The following is a 16717-nucleotide window of genomic DNA, read 5'->3' as shown; positions in this document are numbered from 1 at the left end:
TGTTTTATTTGTTATCCTTTTCTTTCCTCCTATATTCGTTCATTGAACTTCCAATTCTGCCAATGCTATTATTGATCATTTAATTTTACTTCCCTTCCTTAATCCTTTTCACCGAAGCATATCTATAATAAGCAATATAATTGAAGGTTAAAAACTATACTAATACTAGTTTAACATTAAAAGCCATATACAGCACATATATGCACCGTTGACTATGTTAAAATTATTCTCATGAATTCATCATCAAAAGCTAGTTACTCCATATATTATTGGTCACACGACTTGTTTAAACACAAACTAAGTAATTTAGCTAAATCCAACAATAGTTGATGGAACTGTAGTTTATATCAAATCATCCATGGAATCTTCACTACTGGTGACACCATACTTGCAGGTTTCTAAAGAGTAGAATACCATACCCTTTCCTTTAAACCTTGGAAGGTAGATCCTGTTGCTTATCCCAGTCTCCCTGCTAGTCAAAGCCGAAAACGAAGAAAAATGGCTGATAAAGAAACAGTGATTTTCTAGCCTTTTAACTGGAACCCTGTTCTGGTTCAATATGTCAAATCTAAACACATTAACCTATTTTCCCCAGTTTCCAATTAACACTGAATACAATGCTCCATTGCACTCGACTAGATGACATTTATGTAACTCACGAAGTCACAATCCTTCATATGATTCATCTCACTAGTCTTATCATAAACTTGCCACCTTTTGTTTCCGTTTGCCAATAATTCGAATGCTCCAAGTTTTCCATCTCTGTCAATGATGTAAAAGACTCCCTCGTAATAAACCGGACTGCTTATACTAGGATTAGTGCGATGAACTGTAAAAGTATAATTGCATCTCTTCCATTCTTCATCTCCATTTAGATGATAAAAAATCTGTAGATTGTAATGAATATCGATATCGATAAATGCAACAGTCACACAATCGGTAGAAGTTGGATAGGTTGAGAATCCGATACTTGTAAGATCCTTAAGCTCGCGATTAAGTGGGTATACACCCCACTCCCTTGTATAAGGATTATAGTATTGTAATGAAAATTGAGGTTTTTGAACTGTGATAAGTAGCCATCCATCCTTGTAAAACTCAATGATGCAAGAATCTCGAAATGGTTGGAACATGATGGAGCATGAATCATCTCGAAATGGGTCACTTACTTGACATGATCCGCTTTCATCCTTACAAGAGAGAAATAAGGGTAGATATTTATGATAGGTCCGTTGATACACAGTTTTATTAAGGCATTATGTATTGAAATAACTTGCAGCTGGCTCGCAAGTTCAAGTAATCAAACAAGTGCAGTTTCATCAAAATTAAAACTAGGACACCCAAGGGAAGCTTGTCGATCAATAACATGCTTTCCTTAATTCTTTTAGGCAGTGGCAGCTCATGGTTTGCAATAATGGTATTATTCTTTGCTCATTTTGGCAGCTCATGGTTTGCAATAATGGTATTGTTTCCTTGATCAAAGCTCACGGGTAGGTATGGGTAATTTTAATTTTTTTTTTTCACCAAATAAATTAGATTTATTGTGATAAACATGTTAGATAATTTTTTTTTTCTGGTGCACATAATTAGGTAACCTTTACCATATGGGATACTTTTACTTTTATGTCTATCTAGTTTTTAAGATCTGATAATTATGTATTTTTCTAATCATCAAAACTGTTGCTCTAAGTATATCAATTACGGATTATTATTATTATTACTAGATGAAAGCCCGTGCGATGCACGGTTTTTTATACATAAATCTCATGAAAAGATTATTTTCTTAATTTAACCCTATAAATTTTTTATTGTTTTGCTTGTTAGAAAACGGATAATTTGTTTTATTTTTATGCAACTTATAATGCGACCTTAATTTACTAATATTAGTTATATGAAAATTATAAGTATAATAGATATTAGAATAAAATCATAATCCTATTCGTATTTTTTTAACCTATGATTCGTTTGTATGATGAAAACACGTTGTTCCACTATACATATATAGTTATAGAATCACTATTTTTTTTCACAAACAATAACTTAGACCACTATTATTCTTTTACTCCGTATCAACTTTATATAATGAAAAATTAATAAAGTAAAACCAAAACTATAGGGTTAAAATAAAGACGGTGGAACCGTGGAAGTAATAGTAAAAGACATGACTTTATAAATTTTTAAATAGTTAAATGAAATATATATATACTACCAAGAGTGTTGCATTACTAAAATTAATCTAATTGAATAAAATTAATTCTTTATAATGAAATTTCATTATAATATGTCTTAAAAATAGAGTTATATATGTATACACTACTACAATGATTTTTACAATAATAATATAGATATTCTACCAGAAACTATAATACACAAAAAAAATCAAAATTATCGGAGACATCTCTTACAATCTTTAATTTTTTTTTCCCTACTATTGTAATATTATAGTTCACTTAGGGCTTGTTCTGATTTACTGAACTGAGTTGAAGTGAACTGAACTGAACTAATTGAAGCTGAACTGAACTGAATATTTTATGAGTGAAGGAAATTAGGAACTGAACTGAACTGAATATTTTATGAGAGAAGGAAATTAGGAACTGAACTGAACTGAACTGAAAATAAGCTGAAGTGAACATGCCTTTACTTTTCCAATAATTTCTTTCAATTGGCGCATGGACATATATAATCTATCCCTTCAAATACAGAATAATTAATATTAAGTTACAATTAAATTGTTTAACAAAATTTAATACGATAAGTAACATAATTAGATTAGGTAAAATAAAACAAAACATACATCTTATAAAATAATGAATAACAATCAATTTATTTTGTTTACCATCAGAAAGCCTTGATATACTTACATTATTTCCAATATTTTATGTTAATCAACGAATTAGACCTGAAGAAATTCACACCATGGAAAAGTGTAGATAAATAATATTCACATGTTTGTGTTTTTTGTATAGTATATGAATCAAAATTATATTTTTGAGAGGATGTATACAAATCTTTAATACATCCTATCTTATATATTTGTGGAATAGCAAATAAATCTCTTATAAAATTTTTTATCTAATCATGAAATGGGTTGCTAGATAAGATAAAAATTGAAGATTATTGTTTTTTTTTTTGAAGAATATTGATAAAGAGTGAACGTTATTGTTATTTATTTTTTTTGAAGAATATTGATTTTTTTTAAAAAAAAAATTGAAGAATATTAGTTAATTATTAATAATTTATATTTCTTTTAAAATGTTTTTTTTTTAAAAAATTGATTGAACGTTTTCTTAAGAACAAAATGAACATATATTTTCCTTTTTCAAATATTTAATTTTAAAGAGTTTGTATATAATAATTGAATAATTTATAGTTTTTTTTTTAAAATTTAAATCCAAATATCAAAAGATCATCTTTTAAAAAAGATAATTTTTAATTTTAAAATAATTTAAATCTTAATAAATCATTATTCGTCGTTTTTACCTACGTGGCAAAATTTTTAAATTTCATTCGTCAATTTTGCTTATGTGGCGAGTGAATTTTAATTCTAAAATAAAATACATATCTAACTTTTAATTGGTCGAAATAATACCGTGCGATGCACGAATTTTCATACATATATCTCAAGAAAAGATATTTTCTTACATACTCTAAGTTTTTTTTTATAATAATTTGAGTTATTTTACAATTTAATAATTTCAAACAAAAAAAAAAAATTTAATTAAAATGATATTGCCAATTACAAAAGTATAATTTTTTTAATGTAATTTATAATGCGACTTAATTTATTGTTGTTTTGTATTTTATTCATTATAGTTAGTTATACGACAATAATATGATATCTTTCAAAAAAAAAAAACAAAATTGTAAATATGATATTTCATTGATTACATATTAGGATAAAATCTTTAATGTGAAAAGATAATTATTTTTTATTTTTAAAATAATTTAAATCCTAAATCATTATTCGTTGCTTTTTACACTTGAAATTAAACTCTCAAATCTATATATTATTTTATATATTTCTTGTGATCTCTAACAAATTATCTGTCTTTTCAAATTTTTAGACATAAAATGTTTAAAGAAGGTAAAGTTTTTGATTACTTTGCTATTGTTTGCTAAGGATAATTTATGTAATTTATTCCCCTAATAAACATTTTGATAAAAACATTAAAAATAATAGTTATTAGATGTAATATTTCGATGTAAAAAAATTTGTATTAAAAAAAAATTCGATGGGATCACCAACTTTGTTCACACCCATACCTCTTCCATCTAATAAAAGTGGAAAATAGAACATGTTAGCAAAAATAAAATTGATATAAAATTAATTTTTATAGTCTTATAAAATAAATTAAAATATTTACTAGAAAGTGAATAATTGTTGTGAAATTAATCTAAAAATTGTAATTATACAAATTAAATCTTTGCATTGGAATTTTTCATCGTCCCCAATCGCCCAAACAATAGTATTTTTGAAAATTGAATCATTATTTTGTTGTCGTTGATAATGCGTGCGATTGTTTCTTATTTGTAACGATTGAAAAGTATCTAATGGAGTAAACTTTTCCTTCAATCAATTTTAAACAAAATTGTAGAACAAAGTTGAATTTAATTGAGGTATGAACGTAATCACCCTGTAATTAAAAATAAAAAATTAAGTTAATTTTATGACTTAATTAAGCTACCTAAATCACAAAAAATTTGTTTTAATTATAAAATTAATTGATAAAAACTAAATGGTTCATTAAAAGATTTAATAAATGTAAACGATTTATAAAGATATAATACCTCCTCATCCAATAGGATCATCAGGCGAGGAATTCGTACTTTGATTTTCCAAATGCTCGAATATAATTCTCTGATTAAATTAGATTTGCATGTAAAAACAAAATTCAGTAAACAAAACATAAACATATTATTATTAAGTATCCCAAATAAACACAATTTAAGCAATAATCACAAATATACATTTAAACATGGGTTTTAAAAATTAGGCTAAGAATTACCGAGCCATTGATGACCTAATAAAACTGACACAAAATTAATGACACAAAATTTGCTTGGTTTGGTTTTGTATTGATGCAAAATTTTGTTGGTGTCATATGATACATCAATTAATAATGGTAAATATCACAAATTTTAATTTCATTATAATTAAGGAATAATTTTTATTTCTTATCATAAACACTATCAAAATTTATCTTATAATATTAGATATATAAATCCTATATCTAAAGATGATTATTTTAAAAGATAATTTTTAGTTTTTTAAATATATTAAATCCTAATAAATCAAAATTCGTTGTTTTTACTTACGTGGCAAAATTCTTATATCCCATTCGTCACTTTTGTTTAGGTGGAAAACGAATTTTTTAATTCCAAAATAAAATAGAAATCTAATTTTTAATTGGTCGAAAATATACCTTTATTTATGTGGCGCGCCGAATGCTCTTAAAAAATACCTATTTTATTTATATGTATTGGATTATTATTTTATTTTATTTTATTTTATTTTGTGACGGGAAATATATTAATTGGTTATCAATTGTTATTTGTTTTTTAATATTCTTCCAAAAAATATTTTTTTTCTTTAACATTTTTTTTTTTTTTTTTTTTTGAATGGAATAGGGAGGGGTGATTTCATTAAATAATAATAGTCAATTGACACTTATATCATCCCTTAAAAGATCTAAATTCTCAATACAAGAATTAATAACCCCTAAACTAATGACATCGCTTCTGAAATGCTCTGGATAATTTTAGATTTCTTTGTAACGTTCTTGACGCATGATGTATAGTCGCAAAAGTGATAAAACTTGATTAGTCATCAAGATCTGAAAATTTGCAAGACGAATCTTCTAAATCTGCACCCCTATACCAACAGACCCCCAATTCCACAAATTTGCAAGACGAATCTTCCAAAGTTGTATCCCTACACACACTAAAAACAAACAAATAAACAATACTAAACCCTACATGGAGGGACTGACTATAATCACCATACTGTATATAATTATGTATTTTTTTAATCGTCTAAATTGTCAATCTAAGTATATAATATTTTTTTATTTTTTTATTTTTTTTTGTTGTTGTTGACGGGAAGTATATTAATTAATTTATCAATTGTTATTTGTTTTTTTAATTTTCTTCCAAAATTTTTTTTTCTTTAATAAAATTTATCTAGACCTACCGATTATTGAGTTTTTTTAATTACTATTTCATATCAAGTTTTTTTTTAGTTTTTTTTTATATATAAATAAAGTGAATGGGTATTTTGGGTATATATAATTTAGACACTAGTATATCACTCCTCCCTCCTCACTTGTATATAGATTATATAAGAAAATAAATAAATAAATAAAAATTTGACAATCAAATGGGAGCATCCTTTTCAGTTTAATTGCATAATTATATTACATACTCCATCTGTCTCTTTATTTTTGCCCCATTGTCATTTTTGGGTCAAATTTTGTAAACTTTGATCGTAAATTACCGTTAATCTGTAAAAGATAATATATTCATGAGTGATCTTATTAGATTCGGCTCATTGCATATTTTATTAATATCACGTTTTTATAATTTTTACGTGTATGAAAAATGAAGATATATGTGTTCTAAGATGCGTTTTGGAGACCGTAAAAAGTCAAATAGGACAAAAATAATAGTAACAGAGAAAGTACAAGAATTTCTCAATTGCTTGGTGGTGGCTTGTAAAAAGCTAGCATTGTAGCTTATAATAATAGGCTTGAAGGCTTGAAGCTAACCATCTCACGGAAAGAAGAAAACTGTAAAATGCAAGTGGGAAGAGAAATTCAAGGAAATAGATAGTATAAATTTTCACTTTTTTGGAATTTTTTTCACAAGCAAATTAGTTGGGTGGCCAAGTTAATTGTATAGTTTAGCTCTATTCGTCAAGCTAGTTGCTACAGACTTTTAAAAATTGCAAGCAAATCTTTAACTGTAGCGGTTGGAGTTGCTCTAACAATTAAGACCTCGTTTCTCAAAAAAAAAAAAAAAAAAAAAAAAAAAAACACAATTAGACCAAAACCACGCACGTGATTATATGAGAAAATACAAGTTTCTCAACATGAGAAACATGTATTGTATCTCAAAGGGGTATGTTCGTCATTTTCAGTCAATAAGTTGGATAATATTGTAATTTTGTCTGATAAATAAATGAATTCTGAGCAATAACAGGGCTGCTTCAATGAAGAACTTAAGAACGACTTTCATGGACAGATGTTCGGTGAAGAAATTAAATCGGAGCTTTAACGGAGGAGGATGATGCATCTACCCTTTAGGGTTAACCATGACCCTTATTTCTCCATTGTTTCTTAGGGTTTTCGTTTAATTTGGCGGCGAAGCCGTCGAAACACGGTGGTGGAAATAGTAGTTCACAAGAAAAAAAATCGACAGCTTTAATGGAGATAGAGGTGGGTTGCAGGTTGGGATCTAAGGTAGATGATGGAGTTAATTTGTAGACAAAGATCTGAGGAAGAAGGAGATGAGGGAAAAAAGTAAATAAAATATATAAAATATTAATAAAGTTTGTTTTAATTACAAAATTGCCATGCTTGAGAAATGTTAATATTCCTATTGAGAAATTGGGGCATGCCCTGATTATATTGTTCCTTAAGTCATTCTTTTGCACCTATTTGTTTTCCTCATTTGATTTATCGCATTCTTTCAGACAAATTATAAACTTTTGATACATATATAAAGTAGGTATTGAAACAAATCTCACCGTATCCCACTTTATTTTTGAATAATAGCAAGATCCCAATTGAGTATATTGTCTTATAGATTAGTCAAATTTTTTAAATTTAGACCACAAAAGATTCAACGAGGCAAATAAATAAGACGGAGGGAGTATAATTAACTTACAAAATGAAGCCAAAATAACATATAATCATATCTATTAAAATGAAAAAGTTTATATACTTCGTATTATATCTAAATTGTCAAGTGAAATTTTATCATATTCGTATATATATTGATTATATATGTAAGACTTTTAATGACTTTTACTAAAAGATAATAAAAAATATATAGATCATTACTAACTGTAAAATCGATGGTATTATAGGACAATATACGGCCAATTCTTTGTTAGACATGCAACATACATTCTTTACTCCATATATTGGATAATCCTTAACTTAAAGTATAACCAACATAACTGGAATACGCACTGCTGACATCCTAGTGAAGTATGGAGCTTCATAATTATTAGCAAGCTAAATTATATACTAATAGCCAAATAATAATGTATTGTTATACTAGTATTATTCCATATACAAATAACTCTTAATGTTATTAGCTAAAAATGAGTAAGCAAATTAATTGACAACTAGTTGCTTAATACAAAAGATTTCTAATACGACATCCAATAATTGGCTGTATTGGCTGTATAGATAGTGGCAAATATAAACTTGCCATGTGGTACTCTTTCATGTCCAGCCCAATTTCTTTGTTTAGTCTCTCCTTAATAATGTACTTATTTATGTAATCTATTAGATTATATAATATGGTATATACTATATATATTAGGCCTTAATTATATATCAAACACCCTCCAAAAAAAACAAAAGATAAACTTAACTCTTTTTTATCTAAATAACACAACAAATAAAAATCTTAAGAAATGGGGAATTGCATAGAGCATGAATCATCTCAAGTTATATGGGGAGGGGAAGATTGGACGTCGTTGTTGATGAGCAACGGCGAAAAAAGAGCAGTGAAGATGGAGGAAGAAGAGCTACTAAGGAAGATAAGAGCAAAATACTCGGTATCAAAAGAGGTAAAGGTGAAGATGACAAAGAAGCAATTTGAAGAATGGCTAAAGAAGATAGATGTGGAACAAGAAGGATTGTGTGTTGAACAAACATTGGGCGAGTTGATGAAAGTCGGTGTTCAATGTAAGGTGCATAAAATTTCTTGGAAGCCTAGATTGAAAGTCATTCCTGAAGCTAAGCTAAATTAGTTTAATTTGGTCATTATCTCTTCTTAAATATAATAATATATAGTTAGGTTTTTTAACAAGCAAGGGTTTTAGTTGCTTGATGTGGGTGTATAATGGATTAAATTGCCATTTTTGATAATTTGTATATATTGATGAAGCCATGTTTAAATTTGGGATATTGAAAACTTATTTTTAAAAAATTATTGTTCATTGTTAAGTGTGAATGAATTAGTATTAATGGTATTATTAGTATTATTTTTTAAGGAGGAGTACAATTGTTTACGTACTATCTCACAAAATTACATGCATAGTCTACATTTAAATGTAATTTTTTTAGGCCTTGTATATTATGCTCTCTACATGATCACGTACAGAGAGGATGTAAAATTACGCTTAGTTGCACATAGGATGGATCCTAGAAGGACACGGATTTATATTTTAATTTGTACTTTCATTATGCTATTCCATGATAAGAGATTATAGTAACCTCAGCCATAGTTGCACATACTGTCATGTACTCATGTTCGTTGTTGCCTTCCTTCACTTCTTAGAGGATGATCAAGTGCTCCCACGTTGTTTATTATATTTATTACAAAGTATTTCTTTATTTATTAATTTTCACATAATCTTTTATTATTGTTGCTCCTAATTTAACAATTAGTTATGGTTGCATCCATGTGGTGGTGGACTAGTGGTAGTGTTGAGACTCTTGCATTTGATGGTGGTACGACAGTTGATGGAGTCATCAACCTTTTCGTTGGTTATTCACATTGGTGTTGAAGAGGTAAATACCAATTGTGGTAGAAGCAAAGGGAGGCCGGGAATTTGTGTATTTTGTTTTATATCTTCAAACCCGAGCTTAACATTGTTAGCCACGATGGTATATAGAGAAATCAAAGATGGGAAGGGAGAAAATTTCTCATTTGAGTCCTTTGAAATTTGATCCCTAAATCATAGGAATTTTAGATTTTGAGGTGAGATCGAGCAATACCACTCGAACCTTGTTTAATAATTTTTTTTTTTTGGTGCAATCGTTAGATTTTTTAATTATTTTTTAAATTATTTTTTAAAGATAGCAACTAATGTAGTTATCCAAACATTTTTTTCTTCATTTATATTGCGTATAAGACATGTTAAACTCACAATACATACCTATACAAAACCCTTTACAATTCACATTGAAATCAATCAATCCCCTAAACTTACAAAGTACAATACAATTATCCCATAACATAAACACTTTTTCCAACATGTACATAAAAAAGAATTTAAGTAAGTCATAAAATTTGTACAAGTCATTAAAAAAAAAAAAAAAAAAAAAAAGTTAAACCATTTTACACCAACCTTAGCTTGTTGTAAAACTCAAAAATTTGTACAAGTTAACAAAAATATATATAGCACTAAACTTCATATATGGTCTGCAACATAGGCCTCCAAGACCTATGATATGTCTTACAATGAACACTAACTTTGATCAATTGCGCTAAAGCTTGTTCAACGCACAACCCCTTTTGTTCTACATTCATTTTCCCTAACCATTTCTCCAATTGCTTCTTTGTTACCTTCACCTTCACCTCTTTTATTTTCGACGTCGTTGAACTCTTTGTTTCTTTGCTATCATATGTAGTTGCTAATTCTTCCTCTTCCTTTTTCATGGCCAATTTTTCGTCTTCGGTCATCATTGCCGGCGTCCAATCTTCCCCTCCCCAAATAGCTTGGGATTGTGGCTTTATACAATTCCCCATTGTTTCTTTAAATTCGAATAATTTTGGTGTTATTTTTACGTGCTAGTGTTGTTGTATTTCTAATATTAAAAGTTATGTTTTTTCCTTTCTCAAAATATGTTTGATAAACAAGGCTATAATTTGGATACCATCATCCAGTTATTTGGGAGCCTTTTATACATGGATAATGCACTGTTTTTGAGAAGAGAAGGTCAAAAAAGTCGTCAAACCAAAACAAGTTAATTAGTGTAAATTGCCATGTAATTAAGAATATTAATATAGGATTAGGACGAAATAGTCTTGCCTGGCAGGTAATGATAAACTTTGTGTGCGTAAAAATTTTAGTGTTGACTGACTTGCATATCTACTGTCTGTACAAGTTAAGCATTATATATATGGAATTATGGATAATTATGAATTGTAAACTTTAGAATTTTTGGCCAAAAGCAACTAAGTAGTTTGCATGTGCATGCTGACTCATTATTACTTGTATATTTTATATACTTTTATATATATATATATATATATATATATATATATATATATATATATATATATATATATATATATATATATATATATATATATATATATATTACTCCTCGTTCTTACTTGCTTGTTTGTATAAGATTTAAGGGGACCGCGAAAAATAAAGTAGATTGAAGAAAATAGGTGGCTGAGTGTGAAATCCAATTCAAAATTAAATAAAAGAACAGCAGAGATAAACTATACCATAAGGAAAACAAGACAAGGTATATGAATTGAAACAGTACACCCCGTCATAGAAAACAAATAGGGGATGGATCGAACATTCGAACTACATATTTGGCTTGGTAGATTAATTAAATTCTTAATTTTGATATACAATATAGCCATTTCATCTTGATTCTTGAGACAATTTTAATAAATAATTTTGAATATTGTGGAAAAAAAAATATTATTTACTTTGATAACCTTAATTATATTTAAACAACTCGTCTTAAACTAAATAGAACCATGCATGACCATACTGGAATGAGAGAAAATTGAATCTAAAGATTATAATTAACATGTGTGAAACACTAAAACATAAAGTACCAATGTGCCACTAATTTGTATCTATATTAGAAAAATTAGAGAAATGGATAATTAATCCGATAGACTGATGCACAATACTTCTGTTTTTCTAAGTATTACTCACTTTCCGTTTTCATCATTTTTCTAAGTCTACTTGCTTTGGTCTTTTTATGACAATTTTTTATTAAACTTTTTTTTTTATTTTTTATTTATTTATTATTTTTTTTTTAATCATTTACTATCCGCTTTGTGACGCCCAACTTTATTTAATTTATTTCTCACTCTCTCACCTGATCTGAAACGTGACAATTGAAAATTATAATGCATGCATGAAGTAACACGTTGAATCGAGGAACTAGCTGAGGAAAGAAAGAAAAAGAGATAAAGAGTTGAACAGCATATCAACTTTGAATGTTTTCTCTCCAACATACCAATTGCATCTGAAACTATTCAAGCACATTTTTTTTTTTCCCAAATAAATTGTTCAATATTTAAATAGTTTTATCTTATGTATATAACTAAAGTGAGTACACTTGCTTTATTTAATTTTTTTAGTGAATTATTTAGATTCTCCTAAACTCGAGGGATCTCTCACCAACTGCATCTGATCTCATCATTTATTCAATAATCTTCCTTTTTCCAAGTTTCAAAGCATTATGGCCACCTCACTATGGTTAGTCATACAAAAGTGAGACAATGATGGTGACAGTAATATACGAGTAGTTTGTACCCGTATTAATACACAAATTATATATCGATTTTTGTACCTTCTATTTAGATCGATAAAGTATCTAAATATAATTTTTTTCCTGTATTATAACTTTAATTTTAGGGAAAATTTATAAATTTCATAGTAGATTGAATCTCTTATATAGATAATCAGTTTTCTCTAGAAGTTGTTAGTGACGTGAATTTAAATTGATTATTGAAGTTTCATTTTACTAAGATTGGAGAATATTTCCACATGAACTTTGATGCCATCTTAGTTTTCTTTAGGTTTTTTTGTTGTTCGGAAATAATTTTGATTGTTTAAATTGATACTTAAAATTTGTCCTTGAAAAAATATATATACAAGTTTATTTAAATGTTTATGAATAGACCCCTTTATCTCATTGAGGAAACATTATAATTCTTATCAAATATGCATTAACAAGTTCATCATGACACAACAAAATTGTAGAAATCGGTAGCTTTTATGTTTCGCTTCGACTCAATCTCCTTCTTTCAATATCTCATATCACTCCCTTTGATCTCGTTTTATTAGAGAACCAAAATATAAATAAATATCGGTTATGATTTGATGATAGTATAAAACCTTCTATGATACCCAAAAAAAACAAAAATTCAAAAAAAAAAAAAAAAAAAAAAAACACACTCAATTACGTTTTAGCCAAAATATGTTAGCATTATTTGATAAGGTAGAGTTTGGAGCTTGAGGTTATGTGCTTATTTATTATTTGTGGTAGACTTGAAATTAACTTTCAACCAACTTGAAGCTTACTTGCAAGTGGCTTGGCTCAAGGCCAAATCTAGTCAAAGTTGTCAAATTTTAACTTCTTAATCAGAATTAATTCAATTAAGATGACCAAAAGCAGTCATTTACTTTTGATTCTTACATAATTTTATCAATTTGGTCAAAGAGCCTATTCACCCCACGTGTATACGATGTATACTAATCAAAATTCACTAACCTTTTGCTAACCTCCTCTTTTCTAAGTCTATGGGCAAATTTTGTCATTGTCGACTATTTATTTGTTTTTATTATAATGGACTACATTATAATTTAAAATTAGTAGAAATCAACTTAATTAATGAGCGATATATCACGTAGGTTGGAATAAATCTTGTCTACATCTTTGTCATACATCTCTTGGCATTAAAATGTAAATATTATTCAATATATTTTGTATTTCTCTATTATAAGAGGAATTTAAAAGCTAGTGACCTCATTTTAATATTATACAAAATCCAATTAATTGTTTGACAATTTTATACGTAACTTAAATGAGTAGGGTGTGATTGAAACTATTTATTGGTTGGTATATAATTTTTTTCTATAAATTGTAATTGTTTAATTGACAATAATTATGTTTACTTGAAATATGGAAATTTACTATCCCTCAAGGTAAGTGTAACCGATTGGTCCGATCCTAAGGTTGTAGAGCTTAGTTATGGTTAAACAAGGATTGGCATTTAACACTTTTAAAGAGGTTAGCTTGTTGAGATTTGTAATTAATTAATTTTACAACTTTGCAAGACAAACAATTACGGAGTATGTTTTTTCTTATATCTAACCAAATAGCCACTTCACTGTCAAAAAAAAAAAAAAAAAAAAAAAAGCCACTTAGGAGATTCAAATCTATTCACGTATTCTATTACGGAGTATTACTTTTTATGATTATTCCCATACCTTGTTAAATTCCATTAAGGGGCCGTTTGGTTGGGGGTATTCAACAAAGGAAAAGAAAATCAACTGTCAGGCAAATTCAATCATTCCCTTTACCCCTCCCATTACCCCATTTTCCTCTATTTTCCTTCCCCACCCCCCCCAAGGGAATCACCCTAACCCCCAAACTCCTCTTCACTCGATTACCTTGACCATCCTCGAAACACCAACTGCCCACCGACACCACCGCCCAACCACTACTAGAACCATCGCCTAGCCACCAACAAATCGCCGACACACTGACGCCACCACCCAGCCACCACCGAAAATACCCAAAACGACCCAATCACCACCGAAACTACCCAAAACCACCAACCCATCAAAAACGTCATCAATCCAAAACTCGTTTCGCGGAAAACTGTCTGGAATCACCAAATAAAGGATCAAACTCATCGAATTCATCATTCCCTGTATCTAACCCATCAATCTCATTAGTCGGGGCGGAACCGGCAGTGACATCATTTGCAGTCGAATCGTTCCTTTTTAACCGCTTCATCTTCGGGTTCTGATCTGTTGGGGTGGGAGTTTTAGACTGTGGAAGTAGCAATTGATCTAAATCACTCTCAGAATCCATGAAAATGGAGGAAAGAGAAAAACAAAAGTGAGAATGAGATCGATTTGAAATTATGAAGGAGTTTCAGGGTGGGGGAAGGTTTTCGGGGGAGGGGAAACCTGTTTGGGAGGAGAGGAAGTGCGGCGAGGGGCGTGGTGGCTGGAGAAGTGGGATAGTGAAGAAAGAGGGGTTTGTATAGTGGTGGTGGTGGTGATGTGATTCCTTTGATTTTTAAACCAAACAACACACTAAATTTGAGGGATTTTCATTCCTTTCTCTTTCATTCCCTTTGTTCATTCCATTCCAATTACCCCCCTGCGAACCAAACGGCCCCTAAAAGTTTATAGATTGAATATAAAATAGATCCATACCGATAATAAAGTCCAAAAAAAAAAAAAAAAAATAAATAAAAAATTGAAGTGTCTTCCAACCATGTATATGATTTGATGTATACAAACGTAAAAAGTTCATAATGAACTATATGTACAACTTTACAACCTACCAAAATACCAACTTGATCAACTATACAATAATCAACCACTGTTGGATTCACCTAACTACCAAAAAAAGAAAAAGGAAAAAAGAAAAATGATAGAGTAAATTACTCTCTCCGTACAACGTACTTGCCTCGTTTGATCAAAAAGCTCTCATGTTCGATCAAATAGCTAGGTCAAATGAGGCAAATAAAATAGGACGGATATAGGAACTAAACTTCGGGAATACTCTGCAACCTAGGCTTCCAAGACTTAAGGTGGGTGGTCTCACAATGAACACTAACTCTCACCAATTGTCCCAATATTTGTCCAGCAGATATCCCTTCATGATTTTGTACGTCCAAATCCATGCTCATCTTCCCTAGCAATTCCTCCAATTGCTTCTTTGTTATCTTTACCTTTACCTCTTTTATCTTTGAACAATCCTTCTTGGTATCTTCCATTATTGTTTCGCCTGATTTTTCGGTGTCGTTCATCATTGCCGGTGTCCAATCTTCCCCTCCCCATTGAACCCCAGAGTCATGCCTTAGGCAATTCCCCATTTCCTTAGATTTTAAAGGAGAAGTAAGGTAAGATTTTTTTTGGGAGGAGATAAAGTTTGATGATACATAAACTCTTATGTATGCTAAGGGTTTATCATGTGTTAAAAAAAAGGGTGAGTGAGCCCCTTTTATATTGTGGAGAGAAAAAGTGGGTCAAATTAACCAAATAAAATTTGTGGACATACATGTAGGATTGGGAGGAAAGAGTCCCACCTGGCTGCAGGTATTAATGTTATTATTAGTCTTTGAAAAATTGATTAGTGTGAGTTGACCTCATTACATGACTATATTCAATCACTATATTACTCCCGGTTCCAATTGTTTAACCTCGAGTCAGTTTTTTATCTGTTAAGTATTAATTGAGTGGTATTAGTGAAAGAGAAAATTAATAGGATCGAAAGTGATTTTGTGAGTTGGTCCTTTAAAACGATTGTGAATGTGGTTAATGGGTCAATATTTTAGGTTCGGCATTGAAAGAAAATGAGCGGACTGTAATGGACGGATGGAGTAATTGTCATGGGTTATTTTCATGTGACAGGGCCCCCTTTACTTAGCATTTAGGCAACAACGTAGCTAAGTTTGCATGTGCTGGCTCATTTATTGGTACGATGGTACCATCTACTTTTCTTGTTGTTTGTTGAGCTGTGTGCCTTTGTTATAGGCTTTAACTAAGCTTGTTATATATTCTGGCTTGGAGTTGTTAGCTAAGTGCGAACTATCAATATCAACGGTGAAACTCTCTCACCACCCTTATTCTTTATTCTTGTAAGATTAATTTTGTTGTGCCATACAGTGCACCAAATACAATTAGCAAGACATACTTTGGTGAATTACATGCATTGTAATAGGTAATTTGCCTAAATTTATTTGTTAGATGCTACTGTACGCAAGAGTGTTAAATAATAAATCTGGGATGACTGAGTTTTGAAGATATGTTTTGTTA

The 16717-nt window shown here is 29.5% G+C and overlaps 1 protein-coding gene across 1 annotated transcript; it reads right to left on the bottom strand.

The window, feature by feature from the left end:
• Window positions 1-10114: 10114 nt before the first annotated feature.
• Window positions 10115-10820, bottom strand: LOC110720958. Its single transcript, XM_021900063.1, has one exon. The coding sequence runs from the start codon at window positions 10702-10704 to the stop codon at window positions 10360-10362; it is 345 nt and encodes a 114-aa protein (XP_021755755.1). The 5' UTR covers window positions 10705-10820; the 3' UTR covers window positions 10115-10359.
• Window positions 10821-16717: the final 5897 nt, after the last annotated feature.

The sequence above is a fragment of the Chenopodium quinoa genome, unplaced genomic scaffold, assembly GCF_001683475.1.
Source record: "Chenopodium quinoa cultivar QQ74 unplaced genomic scaffold, ASM168347v1, whole genome shotgun sequence".
Classification (NCBI taxonomy): Eukaryota; Viridiplantae; Streptophyta; class Magnoliopsida; order Caryophyllales; family Amaranthaceae; genus Chenopodium; species Chenopodium quinoa.
The sequence above is the reverse complement of the archived record's forward strand: the minus strand, read 5'-3'. Positions and strand labels throughout refer to the sequence as shown.

What these genes read in the sequence shown, in the direction of transcription:
- LOC110720958 (XM_021900063.1), bottom strand. Translation starts at nt 10,704, where the DNA reads ATGGGGAATTGTATAAAGCCACAATCCCAAGCTATTTGGGGAGGGGAA.